This window comes from Phoenix dactylifera, chromosome 18 (assembly GCF_051530095.1).
Source record: "Phoenix dactylifera cultivar Ajwa chromosome 18, Ajwa_hap1_PhDact_Kaust_v1.1, whole genome shotgun sequence".
NCBI lineage: Eukaryota > Viridiplantae > Streptophyta > Magnoliopsida > Arecales > Arecaceae > Phoenix > Phoenix dactylifera.
This window is the reverse complement of record NC_143207.1, coordinates 13510340-13535865: the sequence shown is the minus strand read 5'-3', so window position 1 is coordinate 13535865 and position 25526 is coordinate 13510340. Positions and strand designations below refer to the sequence as shown.

The 25526-nt window shown below is 40.4% G+C and overlaps 1 protein-coding gene and 1 long non-coding RNA gene across 34 annotated transcripts in view; one reads left to right on the top strand and one right to left on the bottom strand.

The window, feature by feature from the left end:
- Positions 1-12589, top strand: part of LOC103715025 (uncharacterized) — a 29924-nt gene extending 17335 nt beyond the window's left edge. For 31 of the 32 annotated variants that reach the window (XR_015974646.2, XR_015974642.2, XR_015974644.2 and 28 more), the window contains one exon: positions 6336-6652. This is a non-coding gene — a long non-coding RNA (uncharacterized LOC103715025). Of the gene's footprint in view, positions 1-6335; positions 10138-10333 lie in introns of those variants that run through there. The other variant, XR_015974619.2, reaches the window with a different exon arrangement.
- Positions 1-24998, bottom strand: part of LOC120109097 (MADS-box transcription factor 23-like) — a 32405-nt gene extending 7407 nt beyond the window's left edge. The window contains exons 1-3 of one of the 2 annotated variants that reach the window (XM_039122841.2): positions 24738-24998; positions 24339-24537; positions 4263-4341 (exon numbers count right to left, since the gene is read on the bottom strand). In XM_039122841.2, coding sequence (XP_038978769.1) covers positions 4263-4341; positions 24339-24520 — 261 coding nt within the window. In that variant the 5' untranslated portion in view covers positions 24521-24537; positions 24738-24998. The remainder of the gene's footprint in view (positions 1-4262; positions 4342-24338; positions 24538-24737) is intronic. The other variant, XM_039122840.3, reaches the window with a different exon arrangement.
- Positions 24999-25526: the final 528 nt, after the last annotated feature.

Sequence of the window (25526 nt, the reverse complement as noted above, 5' to 3'; positions counted from 1 at the left end):
TATTCCCTGTAGACAAACAAGTTCATAATTAATCAATTGTTCTCAATTTTACATAAATTTTATGATTTATTGATGAGTTAATCTTGATTACTTTAAAATTCTGTGTTACAGACTAAAGATACAATCTATCATTGGGGATGGTGTTAGTTTGCTACCATTTATTATTCTCTCCTTCTAGTCCTTGTTTCTACATAATGAAAATTAAATATTTTAGAAATCTCACATTTATTTTATTTTTTTATATATGTTCCAGATTTTTGGTTATCCACACTCTTTCCTAATTTTGGTGAATTTGCCAGATATAGCCAAATTTTTCTCAATGCTGAACTTTTGACCATTGGCCCTCCATTTATTATTTTATTCATTTCTTACACCATTAAAATTTCTATTTGATAAACCTTAGTGCACTTTGTTGTATCTTTGTTATTGCTTGTTTGAAACCAGCTTGAACTTACATTTCTACCTACCACAAGGAGTCATGACTAGTTATGAATTTATGATATAAAATAAAATAACAAGTAAATTATGATAAATTTTAAAGGACAAGAGCTGATACTTGGGCATCTCTACACTTAGCCTTTTAATGTATTCGAGTCATTCATGATCTCACGAGCAATTCTTGTCACTTCTCATGAGCATCTACAAGCATTAAAGTTGTCTACTTGTCTCTTTTGCCGTGTCATCCGCCCCAGCATGAGCAATGTGACTTTTAGCAATTGAAGCTAGGTTGAACTTTATAGGCTTCCAATTTTCCTCTAAATAATGTATGACATCTTGAAGTCACGCAACTCTTGTACATCTCTTAGCTCTTCCACCAGTTTATTATTAATTTCTGTTTGTCATGCATTCTTTTAGCTATAGCCTGTATCATACCATGATTGCTATTAAGCTTATAAGTTGGACCAAGGCTTTAGATTAACAATCCAAATGTCTATTAAGATTGATGAACTAGTGCAACATGATAGAAAATAATTAATAAATTATAACTAAATTAAGACTTGAATTAGTAATTTAGCATCTTCGCGCATAGCTCCAAGCATGCTTCAAGATATCGGTACTAAGCCCTGTACCGATTTTGGCCGAGTTGGGATGATATCAAGACACTACCATCTTAACTCTTAGGATGGTTTGGTGTCCCAGTACCATACTATTATGTCAAATTTTTTGTTCAATTTTTATTTTTTTGTCCTAAATGAGTATTTGAATGATTATTGATATGGTTTTGAATCAACGAGTGCTGGCACCGGTGCCAATACCTCAAGGGTAGGTGGATCTTTCCTCCTAGTCGACTCATGCTTGGTACCGGCTGAATCGGTCTTAGTACTGGCTGATCCTGACTAGTTTGAACCAAGACGAGCAGGATGTCTCAGCCCATAAATAGATCGGTGTCCCACAGATGTCCTGGGTCCTGATTTCCAGTAACGGTATGGTACCAACCCTGCTGTCTCATTTCAGCAAGTCATACATCCTTGGCTCAAAGCTATCTCCAATTTGACAGGTAGTCCTCAATCAATGACCAATGCCCATACGTAGGCCTAGGGAAACGTTATGTATATTGAGTAACTATTGTGTTATACAATTGACTCTACATGAGAAGAAGTAGTACAATCCTTTTCTGTAGGGAAAGTGAGCAAAATCCTAACCTAAATTGAAAACTGATTTTGAACCATGGATTATTAGGCCTTTGGAAAACAAAAATCACCACCATCAACTTTGCACCATGTTCACTCAATATTTATCAAAGGAAAACTCAATTATGGATTTTACACTTGTAAGTCCTGTCAATTGCCAAGTCCCAATTCTTGGTAGTTAATAGCTCTTGTAAAATTGTCATGGTTCTTCATCACAAGCTCTTGTTTATAGATTTTTAAGCTGTGGGTTGGGGTTATAGGAATGCATTGGAATGAGGTAGATGCTTTCATAGCATTTCCAATTCAAGGTCATCATTTCCTGGATATTAGACAGACCAACTCACTTCAAATTAGTATGGCCAACAATTACGCACCAAATTTGTGAAAGCCTGATGAGGCCTCAACCTTTGCTCTCTCCTAACAAGACTTGGGAAGATCAACTCAGTGAAAGCAGCCCGGTCTTCCCGTCAGTTTCCACCCTTTGAATAAGATGGTCGAACAAATACCTACATAGCAGTTAATAGTATACTAATTTTTTATGGTGAGTCAATGGTTCAAATCTCCAGTAGTAGGCAAAACTGGTTGACTGCCCATGCAAACATGTCTGGTCATGATTTTTCACTGTGGCCTTATGTCTCCTGGAATAATCCTAATGTGGTCTTATTTCACCAGTTGCCTTTTTTCAATCTTGACTACTCAGTGGTTGTTAGGATTGCTTTGTTTTGCTTCTATAACTTTTCAACTTATAATTTAGGACACCTGAATGCATCTCCAAATCATTGCCAACAGATCGGTGTAGATTCTAGCAGTATAACTCTGGATGACCACTGTTGATGACTACAGAGTAACATTTTTATCAAGGATGATGAATAGCTCACCATCAAACATACTAAGAGAGAACATTTTACCACAAAAATGTCCTTATTCACTTTACTAACTAAATTCCCTATTTAGGGGATGATCTAGAATTCTTCCCCTCGACTTGTGAACAACTGGGAGCCATTGGATGGTATGATACTTGACTCTGAAATACAGAAGCAGAAGCAGTGGTGTGATCATCCAACTGAAAAGCTGCTAGCCAACACTAGTAGTGATTGAGATTACTGGCTATTGGTAATTATCCATGATCATAACTAGCAATCAGCAATTAACTATACCAACCGACAAGTAGCAATCTTGTAGTAATTAAGTGTGACAATCAAGCAACTAGCAGTACCGCCCACTTAATGGTTGATGGTAATGGCTACTATATGGTTGAAAAAAAAAATGATCAAGCTTCCAATATTAAAGTGAATTAAAAAGGAATCAGTTTGAAATAGCTAGCACCATAGCAGCATCAAAAAGTGAGAAATCACATCTGAGAAGACATAGAATGACCATATGCAAACATGCACATAGTTTGGTTCACAAACCACCATGCTACTTTCAGAGCTAAGAAAGTAACAAAAAATACTTAGGGATGTAAAATTTATAATGAGATCAAGAGGGTATAAAACATGTATAAGTAGAACTCTTCCAAGTAGATAATCATTGTTAAAATTATGTTATCTTCATCTCTTGCTTCTTGTGATCGTAGTGTCTAGATATCAGACTTAGTTGTGAATTAGTTTAGTGCTCTGCTTTGTATTTTAGTCCATGTAGCTTAGCTTTAAACTGCTTTGATTTAGGAACTACACATAGTACTCACATTTTACCCAATATAACCAACAACTGTAAATTTTTTCCTTCAATTCTAGGTAATTCTCCATTTTCTCCACTTTGTTTATTCTATTTTGACATCAAGATCCTATTTCAAATATTTTGATCAATTAAAAATTGATTCATATAATATTTGGTTTGAAATCATGAAGGTAGACTTGTAGTTAAGCTTAAAAGATGTCTGTCACTAACCTTAGGCCTCATTACTCTTGACCTTGCAATTATGTAGCATAGCTACGAGCAGGGATCTTGTGAAAGCAATTATTAGTGACCAAAATTGTTTGGGTAAAGGAGGAAAACTCCATCCATGCCAATCTATGACTCATAGTCGGACCTGGATAAACTAAATTCTCATATGCCAAGAATGATACTTACAGTGAACTAATTCTCCACTCCATAAATAAACTTTTTCAAGGTGGTGATCTAGAACCATTACGTATGATACCTTAAAGCTAGAAAAATTGTTAAGATTATTCTAATATGTAAAGATCTGTCTATTACAACCATCCAAAAAAATATACCTTGGTATGCTTTTAAAAAAAAGTCAGATAACATGTATTTTTAAAAAAATCTGTATTTGGTTTCCTTATTGAATGATTACTTAATTAATTATTGTAAACATAGCCCATTTTTTCATGTTATTTGCTTGAGCTATGAATGAAATTAAGAGGACATTTTAGGGTGTGATATTTTCAGAAGAGAAGTATATAAATTTGAGCAACAAAAAGAAACTTGAGCCTAAGCAGTGCATGTTCTATGATGATGAGCTATTTAGTTGCATTTTTGCTTGAAACTAGTTGGAGAACCATAAAAGTCAAGAATCTAATGTTAAGTGGTTGTATTGACTAATTGTAAAAGCATGAGTTAGAGAAAAGATTACAACTTTAAACTATTTAGGGGATATTACAAGATATACTTGTGCTTAAAATGTACCTTAGCCTCTGAACTAGCATTCATAACTAGATGATGCTCCTCTCGGGTCTTGTTGTAGCGTTCTATCACTGACTTCATGCTAACAATAAAAGGTTTGTTAGTTTATTACTTCAAAATCACAAGAATCGAGATAAGTATGAATGAAGATAATCATATCATTATCATTTTGAAAAGATAAATGAATGGTTACCTTCTATATCAAAATGACAAAGATGAAACAAATATTACAAAAAGGAAAGCTCTGTGACCTTTATGTTTTTAACACATAGAAGTAACTTTTTTCCCAACATAATGCTTTTTCATGTAAAAAATGGTGGCATAAAAGGAAAATTGTAAAAAAAACACTAGGATGGTGTATAATGTTATATTTTATTAAATTTGGTTAGAGCACAAAGATAAAGCTAAATACAAGTATTTAGGTCTCACTCAATATTGGCTCATACCTAGTGTCCTATATCGGACTGGTGCTCAACCATGTCCTAGGATGGGTTCATGACTCTGAGCCATAAAAATAAGTGTTCTTGGTGCTGAGCTGATCGGCTACCAAACGGGATAGGAAACTTATTTCATGCAAGACTAACCAAAACATAGTTAGGCGACTCCTCATTGTTTTTTTCTTTCCTCTTTTATTGCATTGGATCATGGGGAGGAAGAGGAAGGGAGAAAAAGAGGATGAAGAAGACAACTAGATAACAAATTTGTACTAGGACTCGCACGATATCATAAACCCAACCATAGGCTTAAAAACTCACCTAAGCCTAAAGAAATATTTGAAAAAAAATTAAAAGAAAAAATATCAAACCAAAAAAGAAAGACAAGAAAGGAAAAAAATTGAAATTCTAATATGGTATTGCTATTCCCTACTTGAGGATTTCTATGTGTGATAAACATACAAATTTCATTTATGATCATACAAGTTGTAATCTAAAATTTATTTAAAAGATATATGTATTACAATTTGCAATTGAAATGCAATTAAGCGAAGAAAAATATATTTCAAATGCTATTTAGAAGTAGTGAAAATTGCAATTCAAAATCACTTTGAGCTTTTCAAAATTTGTATAGCTTGCCTAAAGTGCAAAGACATTACATGCATCTTTTGGAGCATTTACCGTATTTCTTTTGATACAACTTATTTTTCCTCTAGAAATTATAATTTTTAATATAAATTAACTTCTAGAAAATTCTGTTTTTAAATAGATAGCCTAAAAAATATTTTGGTAGCTTTCTAGATTGGACCTTTCTTGTCTGCATTTTCGGAAAATCTTCTTTAGCAAATGCATAGCTTGGGTTATTTTCTAATTTACACAATTTGGGTTTTGGGGATCAATCTAAAATCCCAAAATTCATTAATTTTGATCTTGGATTCATACTTTGGGCATCGAGCAAGTGAACTGAGAAGGTTTAATCTCAGCTTATGGGGGTTTTCCTTAATTTTACCGACTACTCTTGAATTAGTGTTTGGATAATTGATGAAATATAAAAAAGATAAAATTAAGAAAATTATCTAGCTGGAATTAGTTTCTAGCTCAAAAAAATGGTTATGGTTTTGTCAATCCGGTATGGTACATGCCTAGTGGTTTGCCCTGGACTACTTGTTACTTCAACTCTTTATGGTAATAGGTATGATCAAAGTTAAAATTCTATTAGCATGCATATTAGACTTGTCCAATCAGGCCAGGTTTCTCAATTTTCTCTGCAAATCTAGTGGACAAGGACATTTAACAATGGCAACAAAATAACTTCCAGTGATAAAGCTTGAAGCCATTACTTTTGATTCATGAATGTTTGGTGAATAAGTCATGAATAAATTATCAACATTTAATAGTTCTTTTTGATTTGACATAATGCATAGTATCTTTCAGTCAAAGAAAAAGTTAGTGGTTTTAAAATTCATAATACTTTGACAAAATATTGTTACCATGTTGCTAGTTGCCCATGTTTTGACTGTAGGAATGCTTATAACTTACGAGTGCCTAGATTATTGCTTGAGAATTGTAAATAATACTTCATATATTCCTCCATATTAAGTATAAGCTTCATCTAAATATAATTGATGATTTTCTTGTGCAGGTTTACGAGTTCATGAGATGCAAGTCAAATACCCGGGATGAATTTTTAAAGATCGTTTTATTGCCTTTTAGAATGGGTGTCTCTAATTCCCAAGTTCTTCTTCAAGTTACTAACCAAGTCCTCAATTCAGCTTAAGCATAATTTCTTAGTCTCCTGAACATGTGTAGGATGGAATAACTGGTTTGTTCTAACAGGGACCAAGTCAAATCAATGATATTGCATTAATGTATTTGTTCAATTTTTGTGACATTCTCTGCACATTAATTCTATAGTGTGGGAAATCAAGGTTCTTTATTGAAATGAAACAATTTCTTTCATATTTGATTGGATAATTTATGCTTGACAAGGTTCAGAGTAATTTTTCTGACTCATACTCACTTGCTCAGAAGCATCTAGGCCTTCCAAGCATGCATAACATTATGTATTTATTCACAAATATCAGCTGTTTTTTTTCTAATAATAATTCCAATCAAACATGAACTAGAGTCATTAAGTTATATGCTTTTCATTCCTGTTGCTTCTATGGCACCTTAAGCCCAATAATAAAGCTTATGTTATTGGAAATGAGGTACCTTGTCACTTGCCCTAACCTTATCACCTTGGCCTGATTTCAGTCTATGATAAACTGAATTACCTTTAGATGATGGGCATACCATCTTGCAAGGGAAAGACTTGATAGAATCCTTTCTTCTCTTGATTGGTGCATGAAGTACTCAAAAGGCACAAGCAAAACATTTTTCAGATCATACCCAAATTTTAATAATATCCCAGGCTGAACACCATGGTCATCAAAGAAGGAAAAGGAAAATGTTTAAATTTGATAGGTCCGGACTTACGAAGTGCTGCGTGAGAGCCGGAACATAAGTCAAGGAATGGAAAGAGTTACGGAGAAACTTAAGATAACAAAACAGGAACTCAAGGTTTGAAACCGAAATAGATTTGGCCTTGCTTATGAAATGCGTTACTTACATGACTCATTCTATTCTCATTAAAAGGAAAGCAAACAGATTATTTTTTCCATCAAAAGGTCTCAGAAGGGGGAGCCTATTCTCATTACTTTTCGCTGATGATTATCTTCTTCTGGCCAAGGCGCGGATTTTTGATGCACGGGTCCTCCACAGAATGGTGGCGGGCTACTGCGCGGCGTCCAGTCAGAGAGTAAACTTTCTGAAGTCAGTTATCCATTTCAGCCCGAGTACGGAGAGCAGAGTCAGATAGGAAATCCGGAAGAATCGGCAGATACCAGAGCAGGAGGGGACACTGACCTACTTGGGAGTCCCCATCACTGGCCGGAGACTACGGGTGGCAGAGTGCTCCGATCTGGTGCAGCGGGTCCAGAGCAAGTTGGAGGATGTCCTCCCTATCCATGATGAGGAGATTGACACTAATCAGCTCAATGTTCGAATCCATGCTGGTATATCTCATGGCCAACAATGTGGTACCGAAGATGACTTTACTGATGATCGAGCGACTCCTTTAGTGCTTCTTATGGGGGTCACACGGTGGAGGCCACAGGGTGCATTTGGTGGTCTGGGAGCAGGTCTGCCGTCCCACCAGTGAGGGCGGTCTAGGGGTGCAGTCCCTCCTGGAGCGACGCGAGGCTTTCATTGCTCGGCATGCTGTTCGGTTTCTGTTAGAGCCACACGGGCTCTGGAGTCAGATAATGGCAGCCAGATATGGTCGAGGGGGTTCAAAGGTGGCACGGAGTGGCCGTCGAGTCTCCTTCATGTGGCGCGAGATCAGGAGGTACTTGCCGACTGTGTCGGCAACCACCAGGTGGTTGATAGGCGATGGGCGGAGCATCGAGGTGACTGCTGACCCATGGGTGGATATCCTTCTCCTGAGGTGCTGGCCGACCATGGTTGATACTGAGGCAATGGAGGGGCTACGGGTGTGCGACCTCCTAGCCTCAGGAGGGGCAGCGTAGGATGAGGCCAAACTACGACAGTTGTTCGGGGTACACCTAGCTGAGAGGATCCGGTCTCTTCCGATACCCGGATATGCGTGGCCAGATGTCAGGGTTTGGGGCACCTCGTGCAGGGCCAGTGTCAGATTGGGAGACCTCTTCCGTGTCATCCAACAGGAGCATGAGCCGAGGTAGGACTACACTTAGATCTGGATGTCGGGGCTTCATCTGAGGGCAGCACTCTTCTTATGGAATGTGACATGGGACCGTCTTCCGACGAAAATAGTGCTGAATAGGCATAACTGGGGGATTCCCGCGGAGTGCAAGACATGTGATGCTGAGGAGTCGGTGAATCATGTACTATTCCAGTGTACATTGGCAAGGTTGGCATGGCAGTGGACAGGAATCCCGCAGGAGGCCTAGAGTGAGAGGCTTCAGTTTCTATAGGTAATACGGCAGTGGTTGGCCATCCCCCAGAAATATTAGGAGGCCATCAAAGCGACTTGCATAGCACATCAGATCCAGCTGGTGAAGAACGCCCGCACTTTTGGTGAGCGCGGAATGTCACCGAGGTTTGTTGCGGAGTTCGCTCGAGCACAGACGATGGAGATCAGACCCACTCTCTCTTCAGATAGATCTTTAACAGCTCGGGACATTCAGGGTTCCCTCTCTGCTCAGGCAGCTCCTCAGATGGTGTTTTTCACTTGGGAGCTCCCATCCCCGAGTTTTCTCAAGGTCAACTTCGACGGATCGGTATTGGATGGAGGAACGCGGGGTGGTGCGGGGTTTGTTATATGGGACCCGCACTCCAGGATGGTGGCAGTGGGTGGCTACCAGTTGTTTGACACGTCAGTTCCGGAGGCAGAGCTGCGAGCCTCCTGGGCTAGTCTTCGACATGTGCGGCAGGTGCTGCAGGCCAGCTCGATCATTCTGGTGGGCGATTCGGCCACGATTGTCGGGCGAATTTAAGGGAGACCGAGGGGTGAGAGCACGGACCACCCCCTGATCCGAGACATAGGGATAATGATGAGGGATGGGGTGGCCTTTTAGACCAAACATGTATTCAGAGAAGCCAATGGGGTGGCCGACTGGGCAGCTGCCTATGCGGCTTACCACTTTGGATACACCCTCTGGTCAGGGGAAGAGGAGCTGCTACAGGCACTCTACGAGTTGGTGTTTTTTGACTTAATTGGATGTATTCGTACACGTGTTGTATGAAGAACCCGCTTAAGCCCAAAAAAAAAAAAAAAGGGTCCTATGAAAGTAATGGAAAGAAGTCCTTGGAATTTCTATTATCAAAAGAGGGCTAAAAATATCTTATCTTCTCTTTGCAAAGACCATTCTACTATTTGCAAATGCCAATAATGAAGAGGGAAGAAATGTTGAGTATTATGTATTGTATGTAGTGTATATATTGTATGCATGTAACCTTGATGGTAAGCTCACTTCATAGTTATTTCAACCATCATCTTTATATGATTCTCATCTTTTTTTGGTAATTCTAATACAATACCAATAGATAGAATGAGAGGTCTTCATAGCCCATGCTCTTAGCTTCATGCACCTCTAAAATAAGCTTTCCTCACATTTTTGGAAATGAGCTTCAAGACAAAGCCTCGTAATACTGCTTGAAGATTTTGACATTATCAAACTTTGCTGGCCGCAGACTCAATCTTGGGCTCTCTAATTCTTTGGAATTTTCAGTTCCACCATTCATCTCCGATGGTTCGCTATCTTGCTAAAGCTTTGGGACATCCAAGTCTTTATCTATAGATCCCTATGTTATGCTCAATACTGCACCCACCAGCTACTCGATAATTGGTCCAAACCACCCAAGCATAATATCAGCCTGCGGCCATCTAAAAGTCATCAGCCCATGTTGGCATGTGAACTAAAGTAACTTCTGCTGAATTATTCTTGGATCTCTATTGGAGCTGATCCATGCCTTGTTCCAAATATCTCCAAGGCACCTGGACCAGCCAACACCTAGAATAATTGCGCATTTGCTCTTTTCATGGTTTCCATGGTCTTCCATAGACAAGCTCTCATGTTTATGAATATCTGAATGAGCTGCTATAACATTGCATTTCAGTGACAGCAACTGCAGATTACATGTTTGATGATTTGCCTCAAATTAACTGCTACAGCCTACAATCATACATTTGCTTGACATTGTTAGAAGCTGCCACTGCAAGCCATTTGTTAGCAGTCACTCCAAGGGCAAAAGCCACCTAAGGTATCATGAATCAACAACCAACTTCTTTAGCTCCTTTGGGCACTCCTTCAAGTTCGTCTTCAGGAGTTCTAGGAGCCTCCTCACCTCCAGCTGTGAGATCTTCAACCAATTCCACCATCACTCTAGACATTCAATTAGATAGTTATGCCACCTAAAAGTTGTGGGCAGTATCTATTCAACTTCAACTATTTGCTCATCAGCTATGGGGCCATATTGATGGGACTACGCCTTGTCTGCCAGCTGGCTCGGACCCTAATCTTTTATTTACATGGACAATGGCTGATCGTCGTGTCATTGCTGCAATTTCTTAAAGTGTCACATATGCCATTAGGCTTCAAATTCTACATCTGATGGAAGGCCAGGATATTACAACCAAAGACTTGTGGGATTATCTTCGCTAATCAAGCTCGTACATACTTTATATTTCAAGAGCCCTCTACTGCTCATCAACAGGACTACTCTATATTGGAGTTCTACAATTACATGCAGGAATTGTGGCATCATCAACTTCACTCGGTTCAGCATCATTTATGCTCTACTTGGTCAATCTGCACTTGCTTTAATGAGCAACGCAAGGCTCTTGATCAGCAACATTTTTTTCAGATTCTTATGGGTCTCCGATTTGAGTTTGAGACCATCCATAGTCAATTGCTCTATTGTGCGCCACTTTCTACTTTGGATGCTGCTTTATCTGACTTGATAGCTGAGGGGACCCATCTTCGTATCCTACAATCTCAGATTGGCGAGCCTACTTCTATTTTGGCTGCCCATAGTATGCAGCCTACTAGCATTGGCTCTTGTCCCACTTTCCTTCCTTCTTCTGATGCTATGAAAAAGAGGAAGAAGTTGTGCCGTTACTGCAAACGCACTGGACACATCATTGAGGAGTGCAGTATTCGACCACCACGCTACAAACAAGCTCTAGGCGCTACTCCTAAAGAACCAGTTGTTGCCGCGCCTGCCATGGATTCTTCATTTGATGCAAGCTCTAGGTCTCCCATGACAGGTTCATTGACAACTTCATAGCACTGATGCTTTACCCTCCGGTCATGCATCTTCAGCCTTTTCTACAGATAGATCCTGTTTCACTTGGATCTTGGACTCTGATGCATCCTTTCCCCACATGCTTCTCTTCTTGTTTCCTGTTCGCCTCCTATGTAGCTTCATATTGTTACAGGTGATGGCACCCAATTACACCATCTCAACAGGGTGATCTTAAGACCATCCATTTTACTGTTCCTTCCATCCTCAATATTCCTCAATTATCTGTTAATTTACTATCTGTTTGTCAACTCACACTACAGCAAATCTGAGTTTTTCCGATGCTAGAGGAAAGCATCGGGAAAGTTTAGCTCAGCGCCAATCTTTGCCGACGCTTCCCCGTAGCGTCGGTAAAGCTTAAGAAACGACGAGGCTTAAAAGCGTCGTTAAAAGTTTAAGAAACGATGATGCTTAAAAACGTCGTTAAAAAACTAAACATAAACCCACCTGCTCGTTCAGCCCCCTCTCCCCATCCTCTCTCGGTCGATGTCCTAGCTGCCGACATCAAACTCTCACCTCCATCCCGAGCCCTGATCGGCGATCGAAGATTCCGCTTCCCCGTCGCCGTCGACCTCGCCCTCGTCTAAGGTAAGTCTCCTCCTCCTCCTCCTCTTTGTTTTCTTCTTGTTTTTAGTGCTCGCCTGGCTCGCTTTCCTCAGTCATCCACTCTCGGTCGATGCCCTAGCTACCCTTGTCCTCTCCAGCGCCGAGCAACGTCCGACGCTAAGTTCCTCTCCTCCTCCCTCCTCTCCAGCTCCGAGCGACCGCGCGTCCGCAACCTCCTCTTTGATGGAGGGTGGCTTTCGGCCCGGAAGCCTCCACACCACTCTATGTCCCGTGCTCCTTATGCGCACCTCGAAGATGAATGATTTGGGCCGATGCAGGTAACGCCGGAAGGTGTTCGGATATTCTAAGTGATGGTGGTAATCAAGGCAAGGGGCGGGTCTACTGGTTGCAGCTTGGCCCGACCCTTGGCTTGAAGAAAAACAACCGATGACGCAAGTAGAAAGCTCAAATTATGTAGAGGAACGCTTAACGGTTGATTTAATTCCCAAAGACAAGGTTACAACAATCTAGTGGAACTATGATTGGTCCTCACTAGCCCAAGTCTTAGAACATGCTCTGAGACCGAATAAACTAAGGCAAAAGCCTTCCCAAGCCCTTAGGCCGAAATACAAGGAAACTCACTAAGACCAAAGATGTTCTCCCAAGCCCCCTCAACACATCTTTATAGGCTCTTCAAGAGGGGTCAAAACCATTCAAAGGGAGGTGGCTAATAGGTGGCCTAGGCTAGCCAAGGGGTGGCCTAGCTTGGCCAAGGCTTGGCCTAGCTTGGCCAAGGCCTAGGCTGGCCAAGGCTGGCCAAGGCCATTGGCTGACCTGCTGGGGCGCTGCAGGGCCTTGGTAGGCTTGCTGGGGCGTGGCCAGGCCTTGGGCAGGGCGCTGGGCGCGGCCAGGGCTCGGGCAGGGCGCTGGCAGGGGCGCTGGGGCGCTGGCACGGCTCGGGCAGGGCGCTGGCAGGGGCGCTGGGGCGCTGGCAGGGGCGCTGAGGCGCTGGCAGGGGCGCTGGGGCGCTGCAGGGCGCGGCAGGGCCGCGGCACGCCGTTGGTCGGGCGGCCGCAGGGACGCTGGGGCGCGGCAGGGCCGCGGCACGCCATTGGTCGGGCGGCCGCAGGCGTCTGGCGCGCGGGGAGTCGCGCGCGGCACCAGGCGGGCCCTGGCGAGGTTCGCTGGGCCGAACCTCGCTCGGGCGGAGCGGGCGTGGGCGCGCGCGGGCGGGCGCGGGCGCGGGCGCGCGCGGGCGGGCGCGCGGCTGGCGAGGTTCGGCCGGCCGAACCTCGCCTGGGCTGGCTGGCTGGGCGCGGGCGGCCTGGCGGGCGTGCAGACAGCTGGCGGGTGGCCTGGCGGGCGTGCGGACGGCTGGCGGGCGCGCCCAGCACTGTAGCTGGCGAGGTTCGGCGCCCAGAACCTCGCCTGGCACACTGTAGCTGGCGAGGTTCTTTGGCCTGAACCTCGCCCAGAACACTGTAGCTGGCAAGGTTCTTTGGCCTGAACCTCGCCAAATCAATGCAATAACTCCGGCTTTGGCCGCGGCAAGCGCGCGGTGGGCTCGGCCGAGGTTGGGCATGCTCGGCCAAGGCTTGGACATGTGCGCGGCGTGCTCGGCCAAGGTTGGGCATGCTTGGCCGGGGTTTGTCATGTATGGTATGGGTCGGCCATGGGTGTGCTTTGGCCGAATGAAAGCTTTGACCAAGGCTCTCCAAGTAATGTAGTTGGCCTTCGTTGGCTTCTTTGTGGCTCGATGCCTTCCTTGGTTGGCGGCGTTTGCGGGGGTCCTCAACACTCTTCTCCTCCCTCCTCTGCGGCGCCGACCGGAAGAGCCCTAGAGGTATTATGTTCTTCCCCTTTTTCGATTCCCATCTTCTCTCCTTCCTCTTCCCTTTTTTTGTCCGCGGTGATCCCTTGACTTCGTTCGGTTTGATCAGATTCACTACATTATATGCTGCTGCTAAGATACTATTCATGCATTACTCAAATTATTAGGTGCTTGTGTGTCTTGCGAGCAAAAATCATGCGTTTATTGCTCCAGAAAATGCAAAAGGGAAGGAGATAATAAAGATCATTGAAATGTTCTTGTAAAGTTAGTTTTCCTGTAGTGTCACTAATCATGGTTGCCTTGTCTCCTTTGATGCATCCTCTTGCTTTGTGATGGATCAACAAATCGGTCGTCTGATTGGTGTTGGCCATCGCCATAATGGAGTGTATCTGATGGACCACCCACATGTGCCCAATTCTCCTGCCTCTACCTTGGTAGATGTTTCCACTTCTACTTTCGAGATCTATCATTGTCGTCTTGACCATCTTTAGGGTTCCCATCTTACCACATTAATTCATAGTGGTGTCATAGGCTCTATATCTAAGGTTGTGTTCTTGGAAAGCATGTGAGACTTCCATTTCACTCTAGTAATTCTATAGCTATTTCACTTTTTGGTTTAGTTCACCCAGTTGTCTAGAGTTATTCCCCTTCTATTTCTAAAGATGGAAACTGCTATTATGTCATATTAATTGTTGATTATTCTCGCATTACATGGGTTTATTTTATGCAGTCTCACTCTCAACTATGCCAAATTTATAAAAAGTTTGCTACAAGAATTCAAACTCAATATCCATTATGGCCATTTGGTGTGCTGGGTAGATGTCTTTTATTTTCTTTTTTTGGTGTGCTGGGCAGCTATCTTCTTATCCTTCATGTCACTCGCTGCCTATTTATTCTATTTGTCACTCTCTGCTTGCTTATCCTTCGTGATCCTGTCTGTCTGGCTATGTTGGGAGGATATATGTCACCCTCCTGACCGAGTCGATCGAGTAGCATAGTGGCCTCGTCTAAACATCTCTCGATTATATCTCTAAGAGGCTGTCTTGAACAAAGAGTCATATGGTGACCGACTCCTCTATGGTTGTGGCTAATCGGCTGAAGGATGCATAAAATATTGCTCTCTTCCCATTGTCCTGCATCAACCCTAGCCTCGCTGGCTATGAAGCTGGCTGGTTGCGGAGGCAATCCTCGCTTATCAAGTTCTGACTCCTGCTACTGGCCCACAAGCTATTCGATCATAGGATCATCCACATCATCAACAAAAGCACTATAGATTCAATTTCTATACTTTAGCTCCACTTTCTCTTGAATGCACTTCAGTGTCAACCTCAGATTATAGAAATATATACAAGATTACTGAAACACTTCTATGTCAAACGGTTTCTCTGCTTGTTATGGATAAGGGCAAAGGTTAACTAGTTGCGCTCACAGTCACTCGAGGAGACCGTTTGGAAAAATATTTGAATAGCGAACTGCTTGAGATTTTTTGCGGACAAACCAAAATGGATCCATCGTTCGACTGTAAAAATATTGAAAAAAAAATTGTATATAAGATATTGTTATATTAGTAACCATCTATGGCCAGGTAAAAATCCTCCCGATGTGTAATATATCTAGATTCATACTTTTCTTACATACGGCAGCTGTCGAAACTCCAAAGCTATCAGTGCTCCCTCTCAATATTTTGATCTATAAAAAAGAATTGTATTGTAATATGTTAATAATTAAAAATACTAGTTAACTTATACATGTCACTTAAATTAACTTACCTCTTTTAGACATAGGGCGGCGACTTTTGGATCATGCTCCATCTTATAAATCGCATTATGCAGAGCGGCCAGAAGTTCATCATCCATTTCGATTCCAGCTATGGCATACTAAAACTGAGGGTTCAAATAGTATGTTGCACATAGAGTTCGTTATTGTCTAGTAAAATTGTACAAGTACAGGAGCAGTCTAATTTTCAATGTTCCTACTTACTCGTTACATGCAAGTCCCTATCCATTTAATAGACCCATCGCCGCTCAATGATGTCGATGTACTCGTAAGCATACGTCGGATCTGCCTCCATGATATGAATTTTTGCTCTCACTATCGCCCATCTGGGGGTATCTCTCGTTGTCTAGAATCCGAAGCACTTCATACAATAGTCTGATAGCCTTCACTATTGCAGTACTTGTTGCCAGAATGTCTGCCTCATCACCAAGTCCTTAATAATGCTCTGGCATATCTACTTTTCTACCACTCGGAATTAAACAAACATTTGACGTAAGACCGCTTTCTTCTCAAGAAAGCTATCAAGTGCAACGTAGTTGGTAGCAAATCATATGACTCTTGGTCTCAAGATCTCTCACCCTGCATACCTCCTCATTAGTTAAAGAACCCACGTATGGTTAGAAATATATCTGGTGATACTTTGAGCTGTCTCCACTATCTGCTGCACCCTATGAATCTTCACAATATTCGTGAACATGATGTCGATACAATGTGTAGTACATGGCGTCCAGAAAATATGTGACTGTCACTCCATCAAGATCTTTCCGGCGACGTTATATTATGGCTTATTATCAGTGATGACCTGCACGACATTCTTCTCTCCTACCTGATCAATCACCTCTTCTATCAGTTTAAGGATGTACGTAGCGTCGTGCACCTGATCAGAAGTATGAACTGACTTGTAGAAGAAAGTCTTTGTATCACAATATGTCGGAAAGTTAATAATACTCCATTTGGTAGGACCGGTCCAACCATCACACATAATTGTCAGTCCATATGTGGGTCACTTACTCTTGTGTGAGGCAACCCATATCTCTAGCTCCTCTTTATTATTGTCAAAAAGCTCACCGTAGATGTTCTTCGGGCCTGGAGGATCTACATCGGGACTGACAGCCTATATGGAGGAAATAGCAGATCTATAGTACATATTGTTTGTCACATTCGCTAGGATGTGGCTGAAGTAGAATCATGATCAAATAGCTCGCCACATATCTTTCTTGTTATCCTTCTTCAGCATTGTGTCAATCCTTCACTGCTTTGAATCTCTACGGGCGAAGGCATATGGATCTAAATTATGGATTAATACTCCTGATGGAATCTCTCTGGATGATTTGTTTTTGCTACCAAAAGCTTCCAACATAGATGCAATATGCCATCGCCTCTGCTGACAGCCTCTTTAACTGAGGAGGCCCTTTTGAACTCTAGATTTGCCCTGCTGATCGTAGAACCAGAGCCTGACTAGTAGTATGAGGGGCCTAATAAAGCCCTTTGCCTGGCTATCTCATCCTGCTGTCACTGTCATCCAGGATCGCTTGCATGACAGCTTAGATCTATGCCTTCTCGTCATCTAGAGCGGATGTCTTCTCTAACTTCCTAGAGTAATAGAAAAGTGGCTCTGCCGCTCGGAGTCCATCTCTGCCTTCTTCTTAGAAACTCTCTCCTTCGCTGCTCTGAAATCGGCAAAGTGCTTCTTCATCTGCTACCAAACCTTCTGACGGCATTTCCGGCACATAAATACGTCGAGGTAACCACCAGCTAAGTGCTGCTTCAACCTGATTATTCCTCCTTTAAACTCTATGTTGCACCAGTTGCACTTTCAATGATGCCGACCTAAGAGCATTTGCCCATGATTCCAACCAATATCATGCTCTGGCTCCTTTTTTCTTAATGGTTCCATTTCTGTGAGTTTATCATGTATGTTAGTTTTTCAATTATTTAACAATACCAAAATTTTGTTACGATAAAGATAATTTTTTTACCTCAGAAAATACATGTAGTTTATCTAATACATAATATGAATATTTCATATTTTTTATTTATATATTTATAACAATGTTTAAATTTAAAATATATTTAAATATCATAAATTCAGAAAAATATGTTTTCTACTTCATAAATTACTTCCAATGTACTACTAATTTTTCATAAGTTTTGGTATAATTATATATTTTTAATTATTTTTTAAATTTAAAAATAATTTTAAATGTAAATATTTTAAAAAAATAATTTCAGCTCAGATCCACGTAGAATCCAATAATAGATGCTACATATATTTTTCTAGGCATGTAGGCATGCTTTTTTTTTTTTTGGTGTAATGGCGTCTCACTACATAAGGCCGTGAGCACGCCCTGAATAGTCACACTGTAAAATACACTCTAGTGCCAAATAGGCATACATTAAAGGCTACTTATTTCTTAAATTTTTTTCAAATTTAGGCCTCGGCCACTATGCGCGAGATCGCATCAACTTAAATAAATAGACACAAAATATAGCCGAAGAGTAGCTTACATGCTCCTAAATATACTTCTGATTTTTTATTTTTTTATTTTTTATGTTTTAATCCAAAAGTATATTTTAAATTTTTAAAAATTATATATAATCCAAAAATTAAAAATTTTTATGTCATCGTGTAGATCATCTATAGATCTACAATATTTAATAAAATCAATGCCAAATCAAAAATTTTGGCAAGATTTTTTCTTATTTTATAATTTTTGAGCTATTTTTTCAAACAAAAAAATAGAGAAAATGAGATAGGGAAGAAGAAGCACATCTTATTTGGGCTTGAATCTTTCTTCAATCGTACTAAATCAGTGTGATTTCATAGATTGGTAAAAAAAAGGGAGTCGTTTAGAACGAACTTTCAAAATAAACTATTGGAAAGGCCGAAACAATTATTTTTAACAAAAAAAAGAGAGGGGCAGGGCCCAGTTCCGAACCGGATTGACTCGGTGCGAAGCGGATGGTTCGCACCAAGTTCGAACGGAACTGGCTGGTTCCAATCAGTTCCGACCGATTCAGATCAGTTCCGGCCAATTCAGTCCGGTTTGAGTCTTTTTCGGTCGAGTCAAGACATGTTCCGGCCAGTTCGGGGCCAAAACCGATTTCTGTAGACGAACCGACTCAGTTTCTCACCGGGTTGGCTCGGTACAGGCCGAACTAAATAGTTCGATCTAGTTTGGCCTACATTGATCATGATCCTACCACATTTGTCAATTCTTCTTACGTGGTCAGACTTTTTTTACTGCTTTGTGTCGATAATATGATTATTACCGTGGATGACCTAAAGCATATTGCATTTGTTATGCAGTATCTTAGTCAGCAACTTGCAATGACCACTTTGGGATTTCTTGGACCTTGAGGTTGCATATAGCTCTAAGAGCTACCTCTTATTCCAATAGAAATACAATGCCGACCTTCTTTCTAGAGCTGGTCGATTGCCACACTGCTAATACTCCATTGGTGCTCCATCATAACTTAAAGCCTAGAGTTGGTGCACCTCTTTCTAATCGTACTCTCTATCAATATCTTATAGGTAGTCTCATTTATCTCATTATTTCCAGGCTAGATATATATTGTTCATGCTGTGCATGTTTTGAGCCAATTTGTTTCAGCCTCCACAACAATTCTCTATTTCCATCTCTTACACCTGTTGTGTTTTCTTCAATGTACCATTTCACAAGCTTTGCTTTTATCCAATTCTTCCTAGCCTCAGCTTTATAATTTTTCCAATGCTCCTTGGGCAAGTGATCCATGCAATTTTTCAAGGCTGCTTTTTCCAATGTATTTTTTCTTGGCACTTCAGTAAATGATCATCTACTAAAGCTGTACTCTGCGCTATGGCTACTCCTACTGCTGAGATCATTTGGCTTCATTAGCTTCTTGCAAATATGAGTGCTATCCTTTCTGAGGCGACTCCTCTCTACTATGGTAATACCAGTGCCATTCAAATTGCTACCAACCCCACCAACCATGAGCTCACCAAGCAAATTGGTGTTGATGCCTTCTTTACCCATTATCATCATCTTGCAGGGACACTCTCTCTTCATTATCTTCCGAGGCTCAGCCTGCTGATTTACTTACTAATTAAGCCTCAGACGAAAGCTCGAACATCTTATCTTCTTTCCAAACTCATGGTCTACAACCCACCATGAGTTTGAGAGGGGTGTAATTAGAGTATTAGGTATTGTATATAGGGTATACATTACATGCATGTAACCTTGGTGGTAAGTTCACCTCATGTTTTTGTACCACCATGTATATATGATTCTCTCCTAATACAATACTAAAAGTTATAATGAGAGTTCTTCACAACCCATTCTCTTGGCTTAATCCTAACGAGAAACATATTGAACTTGTTATAGAGATATGAGAAGGCTTTGGGGCAAATGATCAACTTGGATAAGTCAGCCATCACATTCATCATGAAGATACCACGAGATGTAAAGGAAGAAATTAGCAATTTAATAGGAGTGAAATTATTTAGGGCTTCCAACTATGATGGGGAAATCAAAGAGAAAATTATTTATTGAAGATGATCACACAAGCACTTCCAACATATGTAGTGAGTTGTTTTCTTGTTCCCAAACAAGCATGCAAGGAGTTAAATTTATTACTAGCAAAGTTTTGGTAGGGGCAAAAGAAAAGTGAGAAGGTTCATTGGATAAACTAGAATGATAAACTGGAATAATTTTGTTTAGTAAAAGAGAAAGGAGATGTGGCTTCAGAGAATTACAAGCTCTCAATAGAGCACTACTAGCAAAAAAAGAATGGAGATTTCTACGGCGGTTGAACTCTATGTTGTTTCAAATATAGAAAACCGTTGCCTGAAGCAGGTGTATGCTCACAAATTGAACATGAGAATAGGGTAAAAATTTGGAAGTATAAATGGCTATCGGTGAAAACAGCCTTCCAAGGGGCCTGTTAGCATCTTGAGCCCTAAAGCTACAGTCGGTATTTTGATGGGCAAGGATAGAGGGTGCTATAACGAGACAGTTATTAATCAGGTATTCTTTGCACAGAACATTCTTAAAATCCTAATTAGTGATAGATTAACAGATCATAGATCGATATGACATGATACAAAAAATAGAATTTTCACTGTTAAGAGTGCTTTTCACTTGATACTGGAGCAAGAAGATTTAAAGAAGGCAAGTAGTTTTAATTTTCATAGTTCTGGTAGAGAATAGTAATTTTTGGAAGCTACATAATCCAGAAAAATCAATTTTTTTATGTGATATGCTCGCAAAATTAAATATCCTTCCAATAAAAGCAAATTTGAGTAAAAGGAAAATCAAGTTGAAGGATGAATTATGTGAACTATATTACGAACAGAATGATACATGAGTGGAATTTTTTGATATTATTAGTTTGCACTACAAGTTTGGAGTCTTGCATCTCTCCAGATGAGAACCAAGGGAAGCAAAGCTGAAAGCATTTGGGTTAGGTATAAGAGCTTTAACAAATTGGAAATGGAAATGGAAGGATTAACTACATTTGCTATTATTGCTTGGGTAATTTGGAAAAGCATAAATGACTTCATTTTTGGAGGATAAAAGCTCAAGCCATGGAAAATAGTTAATAAAGCTTGTTGGCTATTATAAGAATTCCAAAGTAGTCAAGAGATTAATACTAGTATAAAAGTTCAAATACAAGAAAGATGGTCTACCCTGCCAAAAGGTGTATATAAATCAATGCTGATGGTGTATTTTTTGCAGATGGAAAAGCTGATACTGGATGTGTAGTTTGAGATAGCAAAGGGGAGCTTATTGGAGCTAGGACAATAGCAGAATGTATCAAAGCATTTACAACCAGGGAATGTTCTATATGGGCCGGGTCGCATTGGGACTTCACGATGTCATATTAGAAGGAGACTTAATCAGCATCATGAATTCATAATGCAGTGGACACTATATGATTCCTTACTTGCATCCTTCATTCTTGAGGATGCAAAAGCTTTAAGGATTTTTTTTTTCAAAATGCATATTTTGTCATGTTAGAAGATAAAGCATTTGAACAGCGCATAAACCAACAAAGCATCTTCATTCTTGAATTGAAGATTCACCAGATTTTATTACTGATACATGGAAGCAAGTAACAAACTACCCTTCTTGATTAGAATGATTATCCTTTCTATCAAAAAAAATATGCAAAACCCATAGAATATGAAAAACAAAGAGAATCTAGTTATTATCATGTCCACTAACTCTTCTAGACATATCTCAACAATATATGTTGTATCATTATTCATGATCATGTAGGAAGAATGCTTGTGTCACATTCCAAACAGCTCTTCACCTGCTCAATCCCATTGGTTAAACTTTGAGAATAGGAAAGCTATAAATATATCGATAATGTCTTACATACTTAGGATGTTTAAATTGAAGCAAATTCAGCAATCATCTTTTCTAGATCACGGATGGAGGTTTTTCATCTTGTAGTTTGAACTAAATATAGACTTTCACATTTGCAAAGAAAGTAACTAAACCACTGATTGCTTAGTTAACTATATATGCTACCAAAGTTGCTCAAATGGTAATTTTTTTATTACACTTTTCCTATACCAAGTTGAATATGGCTTGGGTTTATTCTCCTTCTCTTGTCTTTTGAAGGTAGTTTTAGATTGTATTTTCCTTTCAACAATCAAAAGGAGAGACAGAAAAGTATATATCAAGAGGAAGTTCCAAGGTTCACGCAATATGTAGGCGATTTTTTTCCATCAAGAGCATGCATCTGAATGATGCTACAAGACGAAATAAATTAGTTTAACTCTTCAGTCATAATGAAGGCAACCTTTCAGACCCAAAAAATAATGATGGTAACCTATACCTTACAAACTAACAAATTTCTCCAATTAGAATCTAATAATTAACCTTAAAATGATACTGTTTCCTCTCAATTGATCCTAACGACACTTTTTCGTTTGTTTTATCTTGAAACTCTAAACAGCTACTTATAGACTGCTTTGTGAAGTTATAATGTATGACTACCTAGTTTTATGTAATGTTACATCAACATCACATACAGAAAATTGTGTAGGCAGTACTTCTCGAAGGAGGTTTTATTGCGCACTTTCATATATTCTGAATGTTATCGGATCTGATAGTGAGATGGATGCAAGGGAAGTATGATGCATTAGACTATACATTAGACTATTTAATCTTCCAATATGGTTCCCGCTACACATCCCACTTTAAAGTAAGCTAGATCAGGACTGGACTCAAGCCATTAACTTGTTCCCAAGTTTCATATACTGATGGCATAACTTGTAGCGGTTATTGCATCAAATGATCAAATAGTCCAAGGCACGTCAGACCTGCCCCACTCCCACGTTCAGTACCATCATTGGTTGTCTCTCTTCCTTGGACAAAACCATATCTGTATAAATAGGATGCATTCACAAAAACAATGATAATCCAGCTACGGCTTAGCAATTGCGGTGCATGCCTTTGGAGGATAGCCATATATATATCCAAGCTTCTAACCCTCAGCATCCCTTCCACTTCTGAATCTAAAAGTTCAGTTTTATTAAAATAACATTTCACACACTTCAAAAAATACATGCGTCCTCATGTTCGTTGCCTACAGTAATAATGTGAGAAGTAAAATATTTAATTCTAGTAGTTTTACCCTGGACTTCGTCCTTGTTATTCTCGATATATGTTCAGCGCTACCCTAACTTCACAAATGCGCACGTGAATGGATGATTATTTATCTTCCTTAACAGTGCCCCTTCGTCACATCCAACAGTGTTCTGAAGCAGAAGATGGTATGATCAGTGGCTTTGGTTAAAGATGAACGTGCATGGAGCATTTATCATTTGATAATTTTTGGATTGATTGGGGAAAATCAGAAACTTGGAAAGATGAGAAGTGTCAGATGCATGAGAAACTGCCACATTCTTATATTGTTTTTTTTTTCCCTATCCCACTTCAGTGTTCTTACAGACTCGAAAAAACCTTCAGGCACCTAACAGGCTTACAACTGACATTCCTTGGATCAACTTGCAATTTTTTTTGATTTAGTACTCTAGGAAGCAATATCATGCCTTATAACATGTAAGTATAGAAGACAAGAAAATAAATCCACCAAATACACTCTTGAATATCCGAGAAATGAAGTAGAATGGAGTGGGGAGCGAGAGAGAGAGAGGGAGAGAGTTTGTCTAATGAAAATCTATGCGGAGAGAACAGAAATTGGAAGAGAGATATACGACATGAGCATATAAAAGCACATGACAATGTTACATAAAAAAAAACATATGACAATAGTTCTTGCTAACATTAAAACTAAGAATAAGAAAGCTATAAAAGAGAAGTGATATTTTCTCGAAAAAATAAAATGAAATAAATAAAATAAGAGAGAAGTGGTGGGGGAGATACACCATTCCTCTTTTCTCTAGTTCTTTCTCTAAAACATATCAGCTAAACCATCTATGCAACAAAGATAATCAAAACTATGCAGCCGACCACCTTTTCTAACATGATCGATAAGTCCCATCCATATCTATCATTTCAATGTAAAAATACTCTTCCATAGGTTAGACTTACTCCCAGTCCATCCATGCAATAACCTCAACAAGACCTTACGAAAGACTGATCGAATTGAAACCATATCTATCATGTAGGATGACATAGAGAGTTTGTAGAAGAGGAAGCAAGCACGAACCTGGTGCTGGCAAAATCGTAAAGCCTGCCGGTGCTGGAGAAGACCATGAGGCCGACCTCGGCATCGCAAAGGATGGCGAGCTCCTTGGCCTTCTTCAATAGCCCGTTCCTCCGCTTCGAGAACGTCACCTGGCGGCTGGTGGAGTTGTCAATCCTCCGGATCACAATCTTTCCCCTCCCCATATTTCTTCTCCTCCCTCCTTCACTCAAACCACCAAAAACTCAGTATCAGATGTATCAGATCTGGCTATGGAAAACTAACAACAAGGAATCAGAAGGATAGGGGTAGAGAGAGAGAGAGAGAGAGAGAGAGAGAGAGAGAGAGAGAGAGACAACGAGGTGGGAGAGAAAAGGAAAGGAAGAGAAGGTCAGAGAGAAGATCTGGTGGAGAGATTGTAACCTTAATTTCCGGGAAGACAACTGGAGTTTGAGCCTCTTTCTGTATTTGGCTTTGGCCTAAGTGGTGGGTGGTGGTGCCTTTCCTATCAAGTCTACTATTTTATAGACAAAAATAGAAAGGAAAGGAAAAGGGTGGTGGCCAATAGGCGGGCTTGGTTCCCTCTCTCCCTGGCCCTGCTTTCCTTCCCTTTGACGGAGGGACGAGGCGATTGTTTGGGATGGCGAAAGGAATCCATATATGTTCACCAAAAAAACAAAAAAAATCCATATGAAACCCAACTATTCTGAGCCCCCGCTCTGCACTCGCTTCCTTCTTTATACACTTGTTTATCATGCTTATTTTTGTTTATGTTTTCTTCGTGGTCCGCAGAACGACGGAGCTCGTTTCGCTCGTCGACTGCTTTTAGATTTATTGAGACTTTTGAGACCCGCCGCCTGCCGTATAGATCGCCGACGCGTGGTTGGACGAGTACGTGCGTCCTACGGTCCCAACTGGCCCGTGGTTTGGCGATTCCGCTTTTGGTTTACGGTATTCAGCGTTACCCATTTCTTTGAAATGGCCAATTTGTCCCTCAGGAAGGCTGAGTGTTGGAATAATTGGAGACAGCATGGTTGGCCACTCATCATTAGTACAAAAGATCATATTTAGATAGTTGATCACTAAAATTAACTATCTGAAAAAAATTATTAAGACAATAAAGAGTTATTGATATAGATAACCACCACCAAAAAAAATTACATGGACAACTAACTACCCACGTATAGATAAGAATTTCATAGCTCTCGTATG